This window comes from Calypte anna, chromosome 1 (assembly GCF_003957555.1).
Source record: "Calypte anna isolate BGI_N300 chromosome 1, bCalAnn1_v1.p, whole genome shotgun sequence".
Classification (NCBI taxonomy): domain Eukaryota; kingdom Metazoa; phylum Chordata; class Aves; order Apodiformes; family Trochilidae; genus Calypte; species Calypte anna.
In genome coordinates this window covers 107,110,474-107,134,601 of record NC_044244.1, presented here as the reverse complement: position 1 = coordinate 107,134,601, position 24,128 = coordinate 107,110,474, and the positions used below count along the sequence as shown (strand labels likewise).

Sequence of the window (24,128 nt, the reverse complement as noted above, 5' to 3'; positions counted from 1 at the left end):
ATGGAATCTTAACATTTTGGGTCCCTCTCACATTTACTGCTGGAGCTAAGGAAGAACAGTTTGTTGCTTTGTTCTGTCCCCTATCACCTTGATGACAGTAAATTTCAGGGAGCCAAATGCAGCAGCCCCAGCCTTCTCCTCTGGAGGAATGTCCATAAGTGGAGGCAGAGATACAGATCAGGACAGACATTACCATGACAAATGCAGATGTAAAACAGGCACTTCCTGTCCCAGTATTTCCTCAACTGAGATGACAAACAGGCAGCCAGGAAGATGAGGGACTTGGAGATGTTAACAGAAGCACCTTCATGTCTTGTTTCAAAGTGCAAACATTTTTATGCCCATACCTACTTGGGAGAAAAATCTGCTACAATGGATAAAACAGCAAACAGCCAACTTCACAGCCTCTACCTTCACGCTTGCTACCAAAAAAACAAACCAAACCAAAACCAAAAACACTGAGCAATTCAACATAATGGGGAATTAAGCATCATCGATTTCAGCAATGGTCTGCCAACCACTGAGATGATTGCTTGCTTTTGTTTGATTGTTCTCTTGACCACTCCTGCGGGCTAGTCCTGATGGTGCTAAACAGACCAATGAAGTCTAAAAGATGTCTGACCCTCCTGTACCGTGCTGTGTCTTCTCCCATGCTGCCTACAAGGGACATTAGTAGTGTGTTACTATATTACCTTCATGAAGTGCTGCAGTGCTTCTCCATTTCTGGTGTGGCCATGATCCTTCCCACAGGCTAAAGAGGAAATCTGCTAAGCCCTGTGAAATCACTGGTGGGCTTTATTAATATAAATCTGTTCTAAAACCCCATGCTGTCCATGCTGTGTAGTACATCCTAATGCCTAAGCCAGGGCCGTGTCCTCTATGGTTGCTGTGCATGGACTGAGAAAAACCAGGCACATCTTTGGGGTTTACCCCATCAAAATCTTGGCTGCTGATGTCCTATGGCAAAGGAAGCAGAAGCCATCCATGTAGGGAGAACTGGGAAGGTGGGGAGCCACATCAAGCTTTAGGAAGCTGAAAGCTGTATAATTCCCAGGCACTTGAGCTCTGGGTGAGGGATGAAGGGAGGACAAAACTCTAGACTTGCCATGCCAGTGCTTGTGGTGGATACTTCTAGGTTTCCTTCAGTTCTGCAGAGCTGGAAGCAAATTACAGTAGCATAAGCTGTGATTAAATTTTTCCCTTCTCTAACAGTGATCAGCAGTCTGAAGTGACTGCAAGACCTTTAACATCAAATCTGATTCAAACCTTGACATGGTTTGACCTGGCAGCTCAAAGATGCTACAGTTTCCTGTAACCTTTACTGAAAGCCCAGAACACAGACATTTTGTCCTGCTGTGGAAAACAGGATGAACACATCTAGCTAAAATGCCTTCAGATACATCAACTTCCATTTTGGTTTACAGAGCCGTTCTCCTAACTCGGCTCATCTAATCCGAGGAGCTACAATTCCTATGGGAAATAAAAGCATCAGTGATGCATGCCAAGGCTGTTGCTTCAAGTTTCCAAACAGCGGGTCTGCTGTGATGACACCAGTCACTCAAAAATCATGAGCTGGAATACTGAAATAGCTTTATGTATCGAGCAACATGACAATAGCTGACCCATGTCATCATGGTACAATAATGTACCTTCCAATAAAGCAAAGGCAAGCTTTTTACAGAAGTGAGCCTATGTGTCAACATCTTACCTTGCATGGCCATGATGCAGCAGAGAGAAAACCAGAAATGGGTTTCTATGTGCTAACACCCACAGCAGACAGCACAGCTAAGGGCATTGTAGCCTGGCAGCACAACTCCCTGCATTCTTCTCCACAGCACAACTCAAGGATGTGGAACTTTGAGCTGTGCTTGGTCCACTTGCAGAATTCAATCACACTTCCTCACTGTTGTGCTTAGTGATGATGCAGGGTGAAATCTTAGCTCCAGTGAAGTCAGTGGGAGTCTCCTGCTGTTGGTTCAATGGAGGGTTGTGTTTCCAGACCAGTCATAATTTTAATAACCAGGCAAATGCTGCTGTAATTACAGGTAATGTTACAAGCTGGTCTACACTTGTAATTGTTGTTACATTCTCTTAACATCCAGATCTTGTGGGTGAAGTGGGCCAAAACCCCAACACAAAGCTGTTTTTTATGCTCTTCTGCTGCTTAAACAGATGGCTAAGCAGTGTCTTGAATAAGTGGCATTTACGTTTAATTGTGATGGGTCAAGAGGTCAACATACCTTTTCTAGGAATATTGGGATTTAATGAGTTCATTAATCAAATAATTAAGACATTTGTTGCTGCAGAGGAGAAAAATTGCAGGCTGTGCACAGAAGCTTTCATTCAGAGCCTTCAAAGTCCTAGGAAGCAACTGTATATTGTGACAATATCAACTTATTACAGCTCTCCATAATCATGTGCCATTACTTAATGAGATTATTAGCCTACACTACCTGGTTTTTTACACTCCCGTTTTTCATAGTTCCACACGCTCTTCAGTCTTTCTTTTTTATTTTTTATAGTTCTTGTTCTGGGCTTTACTCAAAGATGCTGAGAAAAGGAAAAGCTCTCCACATCCTGCTTAAGCTCACAGGTAGGAGAGCTATCATCTTATCAGCTAATTTCACCAGGCAGCAAGACTTCAGGCCCAAGATATTAGAAGGCCCCAAAAGACCTATATTCAATTCCTGGAGTTGCTGTTGCCACCTCAATTCAGCAGCTTTGCTTTTCTGGTGGCCTTGAAGGGATCACTTGCCTCCACATCCTCACCCATGGCAAGAGGATAATTACAGTGTCTTTACCCAGGAGCCACTCACTGTGTGCTGTTCTTAAGCCAGTAGTTTGGGCCTTCCATGAGCTGGAGCTGCCCTGCCCCTGGAGTTGTTGTAAGGATTTGTTTTGTAACTGTTTCTGTCCAAACAACTGGAGAACCAGGTTTTTGAAGGTTCTGCTATTGACCTCAGATGTTCCGTGCCTTCAAAATTGTGATGAGTGGTATTTGTTTTTCCTGGACTTTTTGTTTCCTTTTGAAGCTTAAGCATGGAAGAAACAGTTCAGAAGGAGCAGAGAAGGTTTTTTTTGTTTTCATATAATTATATAATCCCTTTGAAGCTACAATAAAAAGGAGAACAAGGAGCAGAACTTTTTTTTTCCCCAGAAGCTGAACTCCAATTCCATTTTCTTTCTTTAACACTTGGGACCTACTTTACCTCCTTTGCCATATTTATGCTGGACAAGAGGCAGGTTTATTCAGCAAGTGGAGCAGAACTCCTGCCTACTGGGAGACAATGAAGCGTCCAGCTGCGACCAGCATCATCGGTCTGCCCATCTGTTCTGCTGAGCTAGCTGTCTTGGGATGAACTGGGACTTTCCTCCAAGTTTCTTTATTCTGTCCTCAGATATAAGGCACTTTCTGATTGCTCTTCCTTCTCATACCACACCAACAGCTCCCCCTTTTTTTTTCATAATGCATTTGATCTCCTACCAAAGAACAGGAACCACAGCAACCAGTACAAAACTACTGCCTGAGAAACTACAAGTTCGCAAGCTTGGGCAGCCTGTGGAAAGCAACTTGAAGGCTGGGTGCAACTTTCAAGACTAACAGCTATTTTGCTTTAATTCCTTCCACAGACTCGTTTGTTCTGCACTGGCACGGATTAACTGAACTCACTGCATTCCTGGCACTGACTCTTGCCCTGAACTAAGCCCTGCGATGCCATCCTGACAGCAGTAGCTGCCCTGAGTTGCTACCACTGTCTCTGCACACATAGTGCCAATGCAAGAAAGGCCTCTGTGCAGACAGCTCTTCTTCCTGCCCCACTGCAGACACCCATGGGCTTCATGATGCCCAACAAGAAAGGGGAGGGGATCTCCCAGTGCCTGCCTTCTCCTTCTGACCCTGAGCGGAAGGAAACCCCACTGCCCTCTGGTTTACCATCAAGTGTCCAAGCCAACTTTTTCAGGAGCATTTTCTGAGATCACAGGCAGAAAGACAGAGGGAAGTGGTATGACTTCCCTGCCTCCCTCTTTCCCTCTTTCTCTCCCTCCCTCCTTCTCTCCCATTAGTGCAAAGATCTTCAGCCTTGGCAATAGGTTCTTAGAGGCAAAAGGGCTTGACTGTAGCATAGCTTCCTACACTAGAAAATACTTGTTTTCGAAATATATCCATGTTCTGTTAGTGTGCTCTGACAGATTTACTGTTTTAATAAAATTTTAAAAACCCAAAAAACAAAACTCAACCCCCCAAAACTACTTTGCATCTACTCACTGAAGATGCAACGTGTGTTCTACATTCTTGATGCCTGCTACAGTGTGCATGCAGACTCCTATAGTATTGCAACACTGAAAAAAAAAGTGACATTGGCAATATTACTTCTGTTATGAATGCCATAAAAATATAGTTACAAGTAAGTTTTGTTCACTGAAGGCAACTATAATGCATTTAATAACATACTATATACTGTGCTAAACTCCGAGGCACCAAGGGCATATCATTTGGATTAGATCATGTCCAAACCAAAGCTTTTAGTGAGGAAGAGACAGATTACCTGGAATTTTCTCCATTTAAGCACTGTGTTTATTTTGTGGCCTAGGGCTAGGGCACAAACAGCCAAACGCTGGATTTTCAGAGAACTTTTGATGCCACCTACTGGGCTTGAAATGAAAATCTTGACTTCTGCTCTTGGAGCTGGGAGCAGAGACGGCCTCACACATTAGCACATCTCATCATGATAGGTTCTGCAAGATGCCCTGCTTTTTGCTGACAAATCTCCTGAGATGCTGAAATTGTGTTTCCAAGCTAAGTTTTAAGACAAAGCACCTGTTTTTTATATGCATTTTAGTGGAAAAAGTGAAAATTATATTAGTTATTCTAGTATTTTTGAACAGTCATACAGCTCTGCCTTTCCACTAATATTCAACACTCAAAACAGATGTTTCCAGCTGCTGTTTAATTTCTCAGCCAAATAGCAGAAATATTAATATTTAAAATATGGCTGTCAGCTGAAATTCCTGCACATAAATTGCATTTTTGGTACCTGCCAAGGTAGATTCTTGCTGTTTGTGACATCCTGAATAGTGAAGCTGTGTTGAATAATTAGATTTCTTCACGCAAAAAAAAAATACTTTCCCCCTTCTTTTCTCTCTTTTTAAAGAGCAAAATAAGTGCCTTGATCTCATAAGTGTGCCATGAGGATTTTTAGTTTAAAAATAAACGTATCTTAATTTATATATAGAAATATTAATATATTTTATCTTGAACAGCATCACAGGGCTCAAAGAACACCAAACATGCTTAAAGGCTTACAACTTTGAACACGTAAATTCAGTAATACACTATTTGTCCTAAGCCCTAATTAAGCTTTCAGATTAAGGAGGCAACAGTAAACAAAACAACAAACATTCTGCTAAAAATAGCTTCTTTCTCTTTTTAAGGTGCTAGGACAAAAAAAGCATGCCTGGGCCAGAGGGAGCAAGCGCACTAAAATGTTTTCTGTAAACAATGAAGAAGTGTTTTGACTTCCACAATCCTCTCCTGTGGTATCACTTGTAAGGCCCCATTTTTTCCTGCTGCAGCTGGAATTCTGCCCTTGCTGACTCATATACAACTGGGGACAAATCCTGAGTACTCTCCTTCCGATATGAACAACTTCCAGTAGCTGGGTAGTTGAGTTTTCTATCAAAAGAGAGTTCTTTTTGAGCAAAAGAGAACTTCAGCCCTGTAGGACGCACGGCCCTTTTCCACATGAGCAGGAATGATCCCCTTCTTTACCCACCACCCCCTCCATAAGAAGGATGAAGTTCGGGCTGCAAAGTCATCACAGCTGGCACATCTTTAGCTACACCACAGACAAGCTCTCACACTCTACACCCCTCCCTGAGCGTGAGTTTGGGTGGTGCAAGCTGTGGTCTCAGTAGTGAGATAATTCAGTGCAAGACTGAAAAGATTCCCATGACCATCCATCCAAACTAAGCCGTACAGACATGCTGCAATAGAGCTTACATAAGCATGCAACATTTGTAAACTGGACAGTCAGCTGAAAAATGGACGCTGGGGCCTCTGGATATCTTCAACTTACCTTTCTCCTGCCTCTCTTGCAAGTCACAATCACTCAATGCATTTAGGCACACCTGTAGCTTTTAAACAAGCAAGGGGGCACATCAACAGCAAATAGAAGGACCTTCCTTTCGAGTTTTTTGTCTGCTAAATAGCCTCTTGAATGACAATCTGAAATGCAGTTAGTTACCTTGGATCAAGTGGATCTAAGTTTGTTGTCAGAATAGAACAGACTTTCATTTTAAGTCCTCTGCTCTCAGTAGGGGAGGGGAAATGACAAAGTAAAAGCATCAGCTGACTTTACATCTCCATGATCCAGTCTGCAAACTGAGGTGCTTTGGTAAGAGGAGGTGTTAAAAAGGCTAGGTAGGTGCCCAGATTAGCAAACTGCCCAAAACTTGAAGACAGGTGCAGGCAGAACTACTAGAAGGAAACCTGGAAAGTGAACCAACAACTCAATTTGTGTGCACTTGGCTTGACCATGGCCTGCTGCTATCCTGAAGGAAAGATCCTGGTTTTGTTACAGAAACATGAAGCCCTCTCTGTCCTGGTCAATGCATGCCATGGGCTACAGGGAGAAGCAGCATAGAACAGAATGTAGATAATAAAAAAGCACAAGACTAGTAGAGCACGAGGGCATCTGGACATGGTCCCAAGCACTAGGTATGCTGCCTTTCCTGTTCTCTTTCTCCTCCTTCTCACAAAAATGAATCACAGAATCATGGAATGTCAGGTTGGAAGGGACCTCAAGGATCATCTGGCCCAACCCTTCTAACATTATTGTTTATATGATATGTCTCAGCACCCCATTAATCCAGGAGAGAGCCTTGGATGTTCTGTCTGGTGTTTCAGTAAAACATAAGGGAGAATTTAAGTCAGAGAGATGCTGGAGTTTACCTAACAATAACAACCAGACCTGCAGATGGTGCCCACAATCCAGAAGGCAGGGACAGTGGCAGTGTTGTTTGTGACACACAGAATACCCCACAAATTCACAAGCCTGAGCAATAAGGACAATGGGCAAACAATGAAAATGGGTACAAACTGCTGTTGCACGCTGTTACAAGCTGGAAGCCTTCTCACACATAGTCAGAAAGGAAAAAAAAAAAAACCAACAAAAAAAGAGCTTTCTGGTCAGTAGAGACAAAGAGTGCCACACCTTGAGATTCATCACCTTGCCAATCTCACCCACCCACCCTCATGGGATCATGTGGCTCAGTAGTGCTTTCTCTGAATACCGCCCTAAAGAGCCCTAATTTACAGACTCTAATTTAACTTAAGTAAGATGAATCCCACCCTTGGAGACTACTCATCAGCTAGATGTAACTGCTGAAGAAAAAAAAGACTGGAGGATGTTATTCTCAGTGTGTCTGACCCAGCTGCCCAATGGACGTATAGGCAAAAGGTGATGCTGCCTCAGGTTCCCATCAAACTTGGCACTTCCATGGACGTAGGGAAGCATTCAAGCAACAGCACAAGACATTGTACCTGATCCTGAAGATGCCTCTGCAAAAATCTGGTCCATGACAGATTAAATCAAACTCAGTCAAACACTACTAAGGTGACAGTGAAAATGAGGAACCTGTTTTACACCAGAGGTCAGGAAAATCTGTTCTTTTTTTCAGACTTGCAAAGCAAAGACTGAGGGGAAATATCATTACTTAGTGCAAGTATAATTTTTTCCCTGATAGCTGAGGATGATGCTGAAGCAAAACAAAACAAAACAAAATTTAAAAATGGGTGCAAACTGGCCACGAATGTTTCTAGTTGACAATTAGAAGGGCTTCTAACCACCACCACAAGGTTTTGAACCAAATTTCCACTAAGATTATAGGTGTATCAGTATGTACATGCACACGTGACCGCACAAGAAGAAAAAAGACCAAGTTGTCTCAAGATGAGATTTGATCCCTTTTAGCAAGGACTTGAACCTATTCTCCACTGGGAGATCCCTTGCCCCCCCGTTGTTTCTTTGCCTACAATATGGACATAATTCCAAGGAAAGGACAATGGCAAGTGCCATGTTGTTGTGTTCTGTGCCACCAATGGTATCCAAGGGAAAATAATGCATGTAGCAAACTCCAGCACAGTGATGGAAGGGAAATGCTCATTACACAGCAGCAGCTCTTCGAAACAGAGTTTAAATGCTAAAACAATTGAATGATCCCTTGGAAGAGGAGATAGATTATGGATATGGTATCTTTGACAGTGAGCTCCAGCCAGACACCAGACAGTATATAATGTTATTGGCAATGAAGAGAGTCCATGTGTTAAGATCAACCAGACAGCAAAAAGTAAATTATGCCAGAGGTTATCCTCTTTTGAGGAAGAACAGGAGAGCAGTTAGCACAAAATGTCACTTTATTTAAAAGTGTCTTGAGTCTGGAGACCCTGTGAGGGTGGTGAGATACTGGAACTTGCTGTCCAGGGTTGTGTCTTCCCCCTCCCTGGCAGTGTTCAAGGCCAGGTTGGATGGGGCTTTGAGCAACCTGGCCTGGTGGGAGGTGTCCCTGCCCATGCAGGGGGGTTGGAACTGGGTGATCTTTAAGGTGCCTTCCAATCCAAACCATTCTATGATTCTATAAGATCACTGCAAATCTAACTTCTGAGACTGTATGTTTGATGTATGCTTACAGCTCGGGATGGACATGGGGTAGAATGGGCCAGTATTATCTAGTGGCCAGATACAACTGCCCAACTTAAAGAAGACAAGGAGCAATGCCAGAAACCCAGAGATGGCAAATGAAAAAACACTTCCATCAGCCCAGTAACCTCACACAGCACTGGCAGAATGCAACAGCTGAAATGGGACACAGGCCTTGAGGCAGTACAGGATCCAAAAGCAACCCAGAATGGCTGCAGCTGAAGCATCCTCCAGGACTGCAAGCACACCCAAACAGCTCAGGCCTAATGGAGGCCAGAAGAGTTTAGCAGGTATCTCAGACCTCAGCTGGCCTGATGGACAACCATCAAAGCAAGGTACAGGCATATATGGTACCAGGATGCCATCTAGCACATTAACAGAAGCACCTGATAAGGAGAAAGTCTCCTACCTGTAAAAGCAACGCCATGAGAGGCTGGGATGTTGATTTGACATGGAATATTTTGGGTCACCAAAAGGTTAGTGATATGGAGTGGTAACTTTCAGAAAGGTCGAAGTTGCAGAGTACCTGGAGCAGCCATCAGGAGGCTGCTCAGGGCAGACGGCTGCTGGGGCACAGCATGCAGTTAGTCAGCTCTCTTGACAAAAGAGCCAGTTCAACTCCTGAAACCCATCAAATGTTAATGCCCATCCACAAAACAGGTCACAAAGATGATTCTTAGGAGTCCTGCTTTAAAGTGCTGTTAGGATGTGGAGCGTCACAGAGGGCACAGAGAAGTTTCCAAATTGATGCAAATGCAGATCTACAGAAAAGATGTAGTTGGGATCCTTTCCTTCCTCCTTTGGAGACAGGGAGATGCAGACCTTTATAATAGCATCCAGGTGCTATAAATTAAGTATAAATACAGAACAAAAAAGACAGTTCCTAACCTAAAAAACAAAGAGAACCCTTATATATATTCCATTAACAGGCATGTGAGAATGCCAAAGGATTTTCAGAAGTATTTTTATAAAGAGCTGTGTAGATTAAGTCAAAGCTAGGCCAAAAAGAGAAGCCAAAGGAAAAAATAATTAAAAGAATCAAGAGTAGGCACAAGGCAGTGAAAGGAATTAACTTTTCACCTGCACAGCTTCAACTGACCATGAAACACCATTACACTGTTTTTTCTGTGACCACGAATTATAAGAAGTAGGCTAAAGGTTGAGTCTTGTCTACAAACAGGATGACAATTTAGATATAGCTGTCTACTGTGTTTTTAATGATGCAGCTGTGCGTTAGTGGTCATATCATTATTAGTTATCTCACTGTTATTCCTGATGACAAAGATGTGCTCTATCCTGTGGCAGGGCTCTGCTGACACTGATCTCTCACCTGGAGGTGGGAAATAAAGAAACCCTTGATACCTTTGAACATCTCAGTTTTGGGCAAGACTTGTATCTCCTGGACTGGCTACCTACTAGCATTTTGTAACATCTTCTGACAATTTCATTAGTAAGCCTCTTCTCACTCTGTTGGGATTCTGAAATTACACTAAACTTTCTTTCATGCAGTATTTGCATTAACTTACTATGATTACTTTGTTTTATTGTATTTCATAATTCATATGTTCAGTAAGGCTCTTTGCTAGACATAGCTCTTTGAACACTCTGATCCTCTATGCATGTTGAGGGATTAACAGTCTGCTGGAGTTTCTTATGGGATATTTTGCTCAACCCTGTTTTTATGTGGCAAGCAGTGGTCATAGCTTAAAGGGGTTATATACATCTGGAAATCCTAATCCTCTCTAGGTGACAGAAAAAGGAAAGAAGTCCAAAGCTATAATTTCCTCTGGTTTCAGAAGTTCTGTCTCCCCCCGTCACACCAGCAGCCATTTCAGAGCAGAGAAAGCCTCCTTTATTTTAACTTTCTCTCTATTATTTACTTACTCCTGGTCTGCTAGGTAAGTAATTATTGCTGAAATTAATTTAATTGCTTCGTAAGTAATTAAATGGTTTTGATGAATAGGAAGAAATTTTCCTTCATTAAGAAGTAACTTTGTAGCAATAAACTTTTTACCATTGTCCAGTTACTTTATAAATAATGACACACAAAAGGTCCAAACTCACTCCTGTTACTTACATGAAATATCCATTTACTTTTTATTTCAGTGTCATGGTCTGCCCAGTACTTCTACTGAGCCCTGAGTCTACCCACACTCTGCACTTCCAGCTCTGACAAAAATTATCTTTGCCTCTCTCACCTGCTTCTCAGGGATGCCCAGATAGCTGGGAAGTGACTTCCTGGGGAGCATCTCCTGCGGCCAGGCACTGAGGGTGGGAGGGCACAGCAAGCACTGGTGGAGAATTGGGCAAAATTTAGCATTTTGCCAGGTTTTCATCTCTGTGTCTTAATGCAACAACCACAGGCTTTTCTTGGCCAGATACTAAATGCTTTAATGAAAAGCAAACATCCTTTCTCCTGTTTTTAGATGCCTAGCCCCCAGCAACAATACCTGAATACAGTAACCTTTTGTGTCAGTTTACTTTTTTCCCCAAAACACCTTGAAAAATTATGTCAACAAAAAGTACTTTGTCCCATCATAATTATCAATTTCTTATCTCTTTGTTTTACAAGGCTTACTTAGATGTTGATGACAAGCAAGCTTCCAGGAACTGTGCACAGCAAGGAGAACAGAGGTGAGGCAAGGTAAAGAAAATTAAATGTAAAAATAAACAAGAAAATTATGATGTGGCTAGCAAAGACTGAAAAACTTCATCTACAGTTTAGTACGATTTAAATTGGTCTTGTCCAATTTAGGGATATTGTTCTCCTATTCATGTAATTCTTATATTGCATAAATTGTTCTTGTTTTATGTCTCACAGAAAATAGCATTACTTTCAGTCAGTGCTCTTTACTTTTTTATTACATGCTGATAATGGATTATACGTGCATTACTCACACACAGTGACCAAGACTTTCCAAAGCAATGTAAGTAATCATTGCCACCCCTCCAAAACAGAAGCCATCTATTTTAATGACAAAATCCCCATTGCTTGTCAAAAAACAACCCAACAAAACCAAAGCCAACCCCATGTTGTTTATTCAGAAAAGAAGGCCTTATGCAGAGGCAAAGGGGAAGGGCTGCAGGGGTGCCCCTGCTCCACTGTCCATGAATTGAGGAGAGGGAATACCATGGTCCACTATAGCCATGGCAGAAATATACCAGACAATTAATAAAAATACACAGCCCACAAAAAGTTAATTCCCCCTAATCCTACTATATTCTTTAATTTTAAGATTCAGGTTATTTTCAAAAACCTGCCAGTAGTCTAAGAGAACTGAGAGCTTTTTAACTGAACACAGGTGAAAACTGGAGTTAAGAAACACCACCCAATTACAGGTCACTGCTTTTAATCTTATACTAAATAGTTCAAAATCCTAATTTCCTTCTGCTGTAAATTCTGCCTACAGAGTTCATGCTGTCTGTGTTTGTGTTAATGAGAACATTACCAGGTCACAAGCGCACAAGCAGCAAACCAAATGCTATTAACTATTTATCCTGTTACAAGAATTATGTTTAAATACCTCAATGCTATTTCTAATCCGTATTTAATAACATGGCAAGATGCCAGCTGAACATTCTACATGGAGACAAAAAAATCTTATATCCTTTTTAAATTCTTACAGGGAATTACTTCAACAAAAGAGCATTATATTCTCAAACACATTATAGGTCTGGGAAAAACAGATTAACTGGCATTTCAATGACACATCCTGTTTTACATTCACCATACCATACTTAACCTGCGACACACAGCCATGCCATTTCAACCTGAATGTAAAAACTGTACACACATATATATAAAGTGTCTGTGGTTTGTGTTGTATACAAATATGTAAATAACAATAAATAAATAAATATGTTATTTTATGCAGCTCCAAGGAAAAGATCATTGAAGGCTTGAGAAATTGTTTGCCAGAGGTATTCCTAACTCTGATTTTAAACCAAGAGGTGAGAGATTAAAAGAGGGATTTGGTTTTGTGGGTTTTCCCCCACTAACAATATGTGATATTTTGGCCCATGTAGAAAATAATTCAAATGACCAGGTAAAATATTACATTAAAAAATCTGTCAGCTCCAGTGGGAACTGGCAAAAACAAGCAGTTAAAAACTGGACACAAAAGCAGCAAAAACCCATTAGCTTTCCATAGAGAGGTCTGGGCTCTACTCCTCCCCTTCCTGGTAGACATTGAAATTCAAGGCTATTCTTCATTCTGCTCTCTCCACCACCCTGCTTCCATTCACAGCCTTTGAGAGCTATGAGAAAAACAGTATTGGTAATTGAAATACAGATTTTAAATAAAGTATACTGCATGATAAAGTATACTGCAAATCAATCAGCCCCAGTATCCACAGCTGTAACACTGATCCTCCTGAAAACAAGGAGCCCTTGAAGTCCCGGACCCCAGGGAGCTTCCAGTCCCCGAGGTGCTGCTGACAAAAATAAGGATATTGGTTTTGCTAGGGGGGTTGGTAGCATGTTTGCTTCTCTAAGCAACATATGTCCCAAAATTTTTAAGTCTTTAGAATACATTTGGATCCTGATCTGAGATTCATTTGCCACCATCATGAAACCTTGTTTTTTTTTTACAAAACGCTCAGGTTCTGTAATAGCGTTTAAAAATAATTTCAAAAGTTACTGCCAGCCAAGAAGCAGCGATTCCCCAAGACATAAATGAGAATTCTTGTGAAATCTGAGTAAATGTTTAACTTCTTTGTAACTACCCAACTTGAGTAACTTTGGAAAGGGCAAGCAAGCGTTTGTGACTCCAGTCCTGCTGTCATTTACTTTGTAAGAGTTGCGTTTCCAGTCAATTGTGGACACTCGAATATATGCTGAAAATTCAGCATAGGGAATTTAAAAAAAAAAATTAATAAATAGAAAGGAAAAAAAAAAAAAAAAAAAAAAAAGAAGAAGAAAAGGCTTTACAATAACCATGTCCCTGGCCAGTGAGCCAGGCACAGGCTGCTCACAGGGAGGAGGCTGAGTCGGGCTTCCCGCTGCCGGGGAAAGCCTCCGGCAGACAGCTCCGTCGGTGGCAGGCAGCACAAGCTGCCACTGTTTGCTTTGAGAAGCTAAATATTTTTCTGAAGGAATTAAAACACTTTCCTGCTGACAAGGCGGGTGTTACTGAAAGCAACTGGGAAGGAGTCACTCGACGCGTTTCAGGCCATTTATCAGTGGATAATCGGACACTGCAAATGGAAATGCACACAAGTCCTTATCACAGTGTGGAATTTTATTATCTGAGGGGAAAAAAGGAATCATGTAACCTTCACGTGGCATTTACTTATGCTCCTTAGTCAAGGTCTGAGGAATGCGCTATTTCTTACTTTCTAAAATAAGCAGTAGGACCTTTTCTAGGGCAGAGTTAGCTTTCACTAAAAAATGGAGATATAGAGAATAAAGAACAATGGCACAGGAGTGCCATGCTTTACTTTCCCTTCCATAAAATATGTATAATGTTTCCTTTCACAACTCTTTTTACTGTCTCTGAAGAGCCCGTCTCTTGCTAGAAAGCATACAGCTGCCAATTCAAAGCAATTTCACCAGAGACAAGCATCCTAAAAAAGTGCTGTCATATTAATGATTTCCATTATCGCTTCTGCTTCACAATATTTAAACTAACTGCTAAAAAAGAGCCATGAACATGACTTTGCATAGATACATATAGGACTGTAAGAAAGTCTGAAACACAGAGTGCCTGTGATGGCTAACCCTGGCTGGTACCCGTCAAGGTAAAGAGCCAAAACCATGCAGAATTGTTTGTGGAAGCAGAGTAATCACAAGGTTGCCTAATCCCTTTCCTGCAACCAGGGCAGCAAAGTGCTGGAGAGAACTGATTTCAAATGAAAGAAAAAGTTGGGTTAGTATTAAAGATATCTAATAAATAAAATTAGGCTTTTTTTAATCACCAACAAAAATTTGGTTTATTTTTACTCTAATAAAACCAAAATCTGGATGGGCTCAAGTGGACTCAGAATGATTTGTTTTACTCATGCTGGGAAGGGGACACATCACCAGTTCATCTTTTTAATGTCTACCATGTTCTGGTTTCTCAAAACATCTGGATAACACATCGCTTATTCAAAAAGCGGTCCCCAAATCCATGGGAATCAGAGGTTACTGAATACCATTTAAAGTCCAGATACTACTATGATAGGTAATAACAGCAAATAAAACATACATTGCCTAACAGTAAGGTTGCATTTCACCTTTGTCTCACATTGCAGGTAATTATTACATATTGATGTTATCAAAGAGAGAGCAGGAATAATTCTGTGACTGTGTCTATGGCACTGGCTTGGGAGTGGGATGCATAATAATCTTCCACTTATGCTCCAGGTAACAGCAGGACCTGCTGCTGGGGAAAGCCTTGCATCCCACATCACTGCCTAAGTACAGGACAACTGTGCCTAAATCCCTTGTGAATGACTCTAGACCTAAGACTGACAGGTAATATTTCCTTAAAAAAAATCCCAACCTAAAACAAACAAAAAACCCAACCAACCAGTAAAAAAACCCTCTTAATTTTTAGCTAATAAAGACTGTTTCCAATATTTCACCTACATTTATTACTAATATGTGTATAGTTATGTTTTTCAACTAAGTGACCAAATCCCATTCCTCCCTTGGCCCAGAAAATCATTAGCCACCATTATTTGTGAATGCTAGGAGTCCTGTAGACTGGTTTGTTGATCTTCTATATGCAAATATGAATTAAGCCTCAAACTAAACAGACAGACAGCATGAAAACTCCCAGGCACAGCTGCATGGCAATCACCCCGTGCACCAATCTTCAATGTCTCTGAAGGAAGCTGCAGCTCTCCAAGAGGATGTATGAAACAAAGATTCACTTTAGACAACCAGGGACTGAAGGCAGAGAGCAGGCAAGGAAAACTTCCATCCTTGTCCCTGGTACCTGTGACAATGACAGGTAAGATCATCCTTTTAAAGAAGATTAAACTCAAGGAGCAGAGGCAGAATGGTTGAATTTTGGGCAGCAGGCCCAAAATCTCTTAAGAAGTTTCTTCTGATTTCAGCCAGCAAGAACTACAGGACATGCCCTAGTACTGAATCAGGAAAGTGTCCCCTGTTTAGCAAAGGGCTTAAATAGCACGTGACTTTAATCTTATGCTTAAAGTACAACACATGGTGAGGTGCTTTACTGAAGCAGTGTGCTGAGAGTAAATAAAAAGGCCTAGGAAGGTAGCTTTGGAGGTGCTTACTTTATTCTGGAACTGTTTTTGCCTGAAACATGCCCAGAAACACCAGAAATTTGCAGTCACACTGAGAATAAATAAGTGTTTACAGCTTGTATGATATTATGTATACATGCAGCACTTTCAAAGCATGGACAAAGAGATTGCTCTAAGAAGTACAATTAGATCATATTAAAAAAAAAAATTAGATAAAGCTTCATATTTCTGATCTCTTATGTCTACCTGTTGACTTATGTCTTTCAGAATGAGGACTTGGCCTCTAGGTTGCCAGAACTGACACTGGCATAAACAGTACATTTCTGCTCCATTAAGCACCCCTCCAAGTGCAAGGCAGCAAAACCAATTCTGGTGTAGCTTTCAAAGCTATTAGTCAGCAGCTCCAGTGAACTTTGGTTTTTTCTAGCAGTCTAGGCTCTAAAAAGGTGATAAACAATATGGCAGTAAAGGAATGCACAAGAAGTAAAAATTAAGAAGATGACACATTCAAAAATTTTGCATAGCTTTTTCAGAAAAAATATTGTTATCGTTGGTTTTTTTACATCAAAGTCTCTCAAGGATAGTTTTATTGAAGTCTGCTGGAAGCACACTCAGCTACCAGAAAAAATGCTGCAGGTGCACCTGACATGCACAATAACCTGAAGAGTTATGAAAGGAATTCGTAATGCCAGTTCCTCTTGGGATGCATTAGGGAACCGAAAATTGCCATATTCCAGATGAAAGAAAAAGAAAAAAGAAAAAGGAGAAAAGAAGAAAGAAAAAAGAAAGAAAAAAGTAGCTAAAATAGAATAAATACCCATGGGAAGAGAGCCAGCTTCCTGCTTGGTCCCAACAGCAGTCTTGGGAACAGAACAGCAAGATGTCTGCACAAACACAGCTCTACTGATTCGGTACTTTTTGTACAGCTGTATGTAGTCAAAGCATGAAAGTCACCATACAAACAGTCAATTAAGCAGCAGGCAGGAAAGCAGGACTACACTGGATTTACTGGGCAGCCCCACAAGGCTTAGTCCTTACCAGCTTCACTTTGATTCTGGTTTTAGCAGATCAGGCCTAAACAGTGCCAGGGGAGGGGCTTTCTCCTGAATGATTTTCTTAACTACTCAGAGAGCAATCAGGCCTCACAGACAACTTTAAACCAGAGTATCAGAAAGAAGGATGAAGAGAAATGACATATAAAAAATTACAGGTTTAAAGAGGCAATGATGTAGCACCTGAGAAAAGCTCCTACTTTCGAAGAAGGTACACAAAATGTTGCTGAAGAAGAAAAACAGAGGGAGGAGAAAGGAGCAGATGTGTTCCTCAGGGTAAAGATGATATGGTTTTGACAGATAGTGAAATGCAGAGGTACTGGTAGGAATGGAGGAAAAGAGGACCAAGAGAAGCCATCTGTTTCCTACCATTGCCCAAACCATACCAAATGCCTCCCAGCTCATTCCATGGCATTCCTTCTGTAGCATCACACATATTCAGTGTGCTCACCTTTTGCAAACTTTGTGTGGTTTCATTCACTTGGATAAATATCCAGTAACTAAACTTCCTCTTTTAAACCAAAAATTCGAAGCTAGGGTTACTCCACACATAGCAGTCTTTAGTTTCATCCTCCCAAAGTCATTTAAATCCTGGGTTCCCACAGTGAATCTGCACTAAAAAAGGACAGTACACACCTGTCTACTTTCATTCTTATACAAGATGTCAGCTATTCTTACAGATGATACCCACTCAACTGATTTACAGACCAAGGTGCAAAAATCAAGATCGTAAGCACAAATACCTACTCAGAGATTATACTGTAAACGCTTAGTTACACCAAGCATAAGGCAGACCACAGTGTCCACTGAAGGGACATACAGGCTAGGAGGTTTCTGCAGGGATCTGAGTTCCTGTCATCCATGGACTCCTTACCTACAGCACTCAAAGCCCAGAACTTCAGCTTTAGAACAGTCAGTTATCCTTTAAATGGAAATTATATATAAACCACAGATCCATCACATTACAAAAAAGGAGATTCTTTTTTCTGCACTAATACGAAACACCTGCTATCACTGCAGTTGGATACGCTTACTGTGGTGCTTGGAGACACAGATGCAAGCACTTACTATTCCTTTTTCTCCACTCAAAACTTTCTTGTTTATCAGCACTTTCGATAATTCAGCACAGCTCCAAGTATATCAAGTCTGTCAAGCACTTCTCAGGAATGGTGCAAAGAACTTCGGTACCAGTAATGTAACCTCGGTCTCTGGTAGGAATGAAATAACTCTCTGAATGAAAAGAGATTATTTTGATTTAGAGACAAAGAATGTTGCAAAACCAAATTAAAGCCTATTGCTTTTCATTGGATAAAATTCATTACATTAGACTCGTGGTCAGCTTTTATTATATACCATTTAACCCAGAAACTAAACAAGAACTGTTTTGGAAGATGAGCAGTCTTAGAGAAGGCATTGTGCTTGTGCTGGGTTGTATGGCCAACTGTTTGTGTTCTGCACTTACAGGTAAATAACTATCCATAGAAATCTTTGGAATGATGAAATCAGCAGTTGTGATTCTGCTGTTTAAGTTTTTTATCTGTAAGAAAATTTAAAACTGGTTGGTAGTTAACCTTGAAGGTGTTTTACTTTAATTTAGAAATAAACTTTAAAGTCTTACACAAAAATTTAAATTGATTAAAATTGGCTGTATAATCTTGGTGCGAACTCTGCTACTATATTCAAATGATAAGATATATTTATGACATTTACAGATGTCTTCTAACCAAAAAGGACTTTTGCCACAGCAAAAAGCACACATATACCATTGACCTTAGAAGATCAGCTACCAAGCTTCAACATGCCCAAGGTGTCCTACCCAAGGTGCCAGATACACTTAGCTAAATTACCACACACTGATCAGAAAGTGTATCTGGATGCCCTTTGCAAACACTTTGAAATACCAGGAACATAAAATATTACTATCTAAAGGAAATACACTGTACCTGTTGTTGCATGGGAAAACTGAAATTCAGTAAGCACTTATTGAAACCCTCAAAGCAATGTTGATATGGTTCTGGGCTTATAGCCAAGGAGTCTTACATATTCCAGCTTCATTAAGGGAAGAGTTCAGCTGTCTAAAGTCAGATAGGTATCTGTTGTCTTTGGAGAAGTCATCATGTAGCCTGGAGAAGTCATCATGTAGCATCAACCTGCGCATCCTGGAGGTCATTATCTTCCATAGATGCTGTTAACCTATTAAATGCCGAAGTATCTCAGACAGAATGAAGTCTTGACATTGGGTGTCTGAGTTCAGATTAAATAGCACTGCATAGCAACCCACATCAAGCTAAGAGCAAAATTGCTGATACTCATGCTTATGGAGCTAGCAGGAGCTTTGCCACCCACGTCACCTTGGGATACACTTGGAAATACAAGAGTCACCGTACTCAAATACATATATGCAAAATTAAATGAACCAATGCAAAGCAGGAAGAAGCAGAAAAGAAGGAAACCACAAATCCTCTAAAAGGAACAAGCTTGATCAACAGCAGTAAAAATAAGAAACGCTAATCCTCATATGCTTATATCTGAAAAGTTTATTTCTGATGGTGATAACTTGTTATTCTCAAAAACATTTTTTACTGAAAGACTATCAAGTACTTTCATGTTAGCAAAGTCTAGTGTAAGGATTCCTAGCAAAGAAACTGTGAGGATCATTCAGTCACTACCACTATATTATTTTCTTGCAAGTTTTCTCCTATTATTGGACTTACTTGTAATGTTTCTCTGTATTTGCATTGTGCTATCAAATCATGGCATGGATCTCCTATCCCTAGCACTGTGCATGCAAGCACAGACAACAGGCAGACAATCCCCACCTTTACCATTTACAAATAAGCCAAAAATCAACAGGCAGATGAAATGAACATAAAGATCTGTGACAAAGAAACTAACAACAGAACAGACAATAACCTCAGTTATTTTAAATAGCCTAAAAACTCCCCATATTCTAATGGCATTATAGAAAAGTAGAGTTTTAAGCAGAGGTTTGAAAGAAGGTCAGGGAAATGATATATTTAAATGATATATTTAAATTATATATATCATTATATATATTTATATATATAATTATATATATAAATGTCTCCCAGCTGCATGGGAGACAGCACACAAGGTGTTTGCTGAGAAAGGCAGTACAAGGGGGAAAGAGGTCAGTGAGCCCTTGCAAAGCAAAGGCGGGTGTCAACATCTCGAAAGCACATTAAAGCTAATAGGCAGGCATAAAATAATGATTTAATAGAGCATAAGAGGGGTTGAATTGCGTGCATCAGAAATGCGCATGTGAAGGGAAGGGTTCCAGACTGAAACAGAGATTTTCAGTTTGCATCATCTTGCCATTTCCTTAACCCCTAAGTTCTAGCAATTGCTCAGAAAGGAGCACCACAACAGAGGACCACATGCTGTGGTCAGACATAAACATACAACAATCTCCAAACACCAGAGTTCACACTGTCCCATTTAGGAATCCACTCTCTTCCTTTTTCCCATGAAAATATAAAAGCAGCTACTTAAGCACAGAATTATGTATATGCTCTTAAAACCTACATTAGGCCACCTGGGAAAACTTCCAGTTTCTGTCTTTTTATATCCCTTTTCCTGCTTCCAAGAAATGGGTCGAAAGATAGTGAGCATGTCTCTGGGTGACAGCAAAAGGAGTCTGAACATGAAATCTCCTGACAGCAGGAAAGACACAGTGCTCCTCATTTTCCAGTGTGGCAGCCCTGGCACATACTGGTGGCTGGGGAGACAGTGAGCTCTCCAGTAGGCTTTTTTTCCTTTCCATTAAACTGGAAAAACTTTTGCCAATCTCTAACGAAAAAACTAATCCAATCTCAACTAAACCAACCTCAACTAATAAGTCTAGTTCTAGGTGAGCTAAAATATTCGAGCTTTGTAATATTTCTCCATTGAAATAATCAGAAAAGCAGCTGTAGTATTTTCTACATTCTTAAAATCATAGGATGTTAGGTTGGAAGGGATCCTAAGGATCAGTCTCTGTCACTCTTCTGTATTCCCTGATGGATCTAACAGCATAAAATAAGAATTTTAAAAGTTGCAAAAGCATCCCTACAAAGGAGGCTGTTGACCTGTGAGCCAGAAAGTCCATAAATCACCTCTGCCAGGCTGAACTAATAGAACCTGCAGTTTGACACAAAATCAGATTAGGACTCCAGTGTTACAATCTCACCACCATACACACAACCCTAATGTACAGAGGTGCTTTAGATCACAGAATCTATCCCAGCCTGTGTGCTAAGACTCAGGCAGGGAGGACAAGGCACATTCATGAACATCAGTCAGTACCATCATTCATCTTTCCAGTATGGAGAGTAGGGAAGTGGGAAGACAAACACCCTAGGATTGTTTTTACACACAGAAAGTTTACACCTGCTATTTGGTTTCTTTGGACAGATTATGCTTCATGTCCCACTGATTTTGGTGGAATTCCAGGCCCAAGGTAGAAAGAAGCTTTAAAGCAATATGCTATAAAATACTAGAAAACAGTTTTATGATCATTAAAATGGTCCTCTTTTTTGTACATTTCCCTCTAACCTAAACTTTCCGTTCCCAAACATACACAAACTGGACAATTATAAAGGATGCTACACTCCTGGCCTGTTAACTGACTCTCTGAAACTAGCCTTGCCAAACCTTGGGGCCATTACCTAAATGTCGACTGTAGTTCACATTGGAAAATCCCAGCATCATATTTTAAATCTTATTTTCAAGTTTCATCCACATCAGCCCCCGATCTCATGTTCCTACTGCATTCTGAAGATCTTAAAATCCCTTGAAAACTCCTTATGTCACAAGTTGCAGCTAGTGATTTCAAACAGACACTGCTGAGTACGTTCCTCCCCCTGCCCTGAGTCCTAGCCTTACTGTGAGCAGGGCACAAACAGAGCCCCTGAGACCATGGAACCCAAGATCCCTGCATCTTTTCCATTTAATCCCAGAGAAACCTCAAGTAACCCAGCATTGGGCCCATCAGGGGAAACTGTGGAGGAGACCACCTTGCAGGTGGGATCTGTGCTTCTCTGGCTTGGGTGGTGCCACCAGCTCCCATCTCCATCCCATGGGTGTCCAGCCACCGCAGGGGAAGCCCTGTCCTGTCCCATCTGCTGCCCACAGAAGGAATGATGAACCAAGGGCAAGTTTGTTTGGGGTGTTAATAATCGAATCACCTTAGTCAGGCTGGACTTTTGTCCACCAGTGTTAAGATGCCATTTAACAGGAGCTCCCTGGGGCTCCTGGAGGATGGGAGAGTCATGAAGCCAGGTTTCCCCAACAACACCCACATACTCTACCTTGACGAAAAGGGAGATGTCATGTTCCTGCTTCTCTTCGTCTTCCACCTCCAGGGCGGCCGGCGAGACTGTCTCATCCTCCTCGTCCTCTGCTCGCAGCTGCACGCCGTTCAAGCTCCGACCCGCCTCATCCCACTCGCTGCCCTCGGGGACCGGGGACGGGCTGCGCTGCCCCTCCGCTCCTCCTTCCCCTACCCCCGGGGCCGCGCTCCCCACTTCTGCCACCGCCGAGGCACGGTCTCCCCGCTCAGCCCCCGGTGTCTCCGCTCCGTCCTCACCGTCGGAACCGACCGGCGACCGGCGTCCGTCGTCTGCTTCCCCTCCGGCCGGCACCGCCGCCTCAGCTTCCCCGCGGCTCTCGGGAGCCACTTCGCTCCCCACAAGGGCCGCCGCCTCCTCTGAGACGTTCCCTTCTGGAGCTGCCTCCCTTACCGCATCCTCGGGGTCTCTCCCCACTGGGGCTGCCACCGCAGCTTCCTTGGGCTCTGTCCCCGCTGGAGCTGGCTCCCTCACGGCCTCTTCGGGGGCTTTTTCCTCCGGGGCTGTCACCGCAGATTCCTTGGGCTCTGTCCCCTCCGGTTCTGGCTCCCTCACCGCCTCTTCGGGGGCTTTTTCTTCCGGGGCTGTCACCGCAGCTTCTTTGAGCTCTGTCCCCTCCGGTTCTGGCTCCCTCACCTCCTCTTCGGGGGCTCTCTCCTCCGGGTCTGTCGGCTCTGCCTCTTCAAGGTCTGGCCCCGATGGGGCTTCCTCTCTTAAAGCTTCATCGGGGTTTCTCTCCTCCGGGACATTAGCTGTCGTCTCCTCGGGGTCTCTCTCCTCCGCGACTGTCTCCTTCGTCTCCTCGGGGTCTCTCTCCTCCGGGACTGTCGCCTTCCTCTCCTCGGGTTCTCTCTCGTTCGGGACTGTCGCAGTCGCCTCCTCGGGTTCTGTCCCTGATGGGGACGTCTCCGCCGCCTCTTCGGGATCTGTCCCCTCTGAGACTCCCTCCCTCACCGTCTCCTTAGGGTCTGTCCCCGCCGGGGCCGTCTCTACCTCTTCAGGCTCTGTCCTCGTCGGGGACATGGCCGCGTCCTCAGGCTTTGTCCCTGACGGGGCTGCCTCTTCAGACCCTGACCCCGCTGGGGCCACGGTCGCGTCCTCCGGGTCTGCCCTCACCGGCGCGGAACCCTGAGGCGCGTCCACCTCCGCGGCCGCCTCCGGCTGCCCTCCCGACAGACCCTCGCCCGCGGGGCCGTCCCCGTCGGCGTCTCGCTGCTCAGCCCCCGCCGGAGCCTGCTGTCCCGTGCCCTTCCCTCCCGGGGTCTCCGCCGTCTCCTCGGAGGAGCCGCTCCCCGTCCCGCCGCTTCCCCCGGGGGGCACGGCCACCGTGGCGGCCGACTCCTGCCCAGCCGCCGCCTTCCCGCTCAGCTGCGGCGCCTCGTCGGGGGATGGCCCGTCTGGGGGCTCCGCCGCCGCCTCGGGGGACATCCCGGGCTGCGGCTCTCCCGCCGCCGCCGCTTTCTCATCGCCTCCTTCCCGCGGGAGGTCGCTCCCCTCCGACGGCGGGGCGCCGGGCTGCCCCGGGCTCTCCGACATACCGTCCTCCCCCAGGGCCGCTACCCAAGAGCGCAGCGCGGCGAGCGCAACCAGCCGCTGGGACCAGCGGGGACCTGCGGCGACGAGAGGAGCGGGCGCCGCAGAGGATCAGCGCCGGGCACCGACGGGGGGGACGCGGGCGCCTGCGCACGGCCGCCCCCGGGCCGCGCCTGTAGGTGTGTGCCCGTGTATGCGAGGGGAACGGTGGGGGGGGGGGCGGCAGCTGCAAGGGGCAGCGCTCCTCCTCCAGCAGGTCCCTCGTCTTTCTTCCACTGATTTTGACTACAGCTGGC

General features: G+C 43.3%; 1 protein-coding gene across 1 annotated transcript in view; it reads right to left on the bottom strand.

The window, feature by feature from the left end:
• CLIC6 (chloride intracellular channel 6) overlaps positions 1 to 23,835 on the bottom strand; it is a 32,229-nt gene extending 8,394 nt beyond the window's left edge. Inside the window, exon 1 of the mRNA XM_030455499.1 lies at positions 22,261 to 23,835. Within this exon, the coding sequence (XP_030311359.1) occupies positions 22,261 to 23,835 (1,575 nt within the window). The remainder of the gene's footprint in view (positions 1 to 22,260) is intronic.
• Between the last annotated feature and the right edge of the window lie 293 nt (positions 23,836 to 24,128).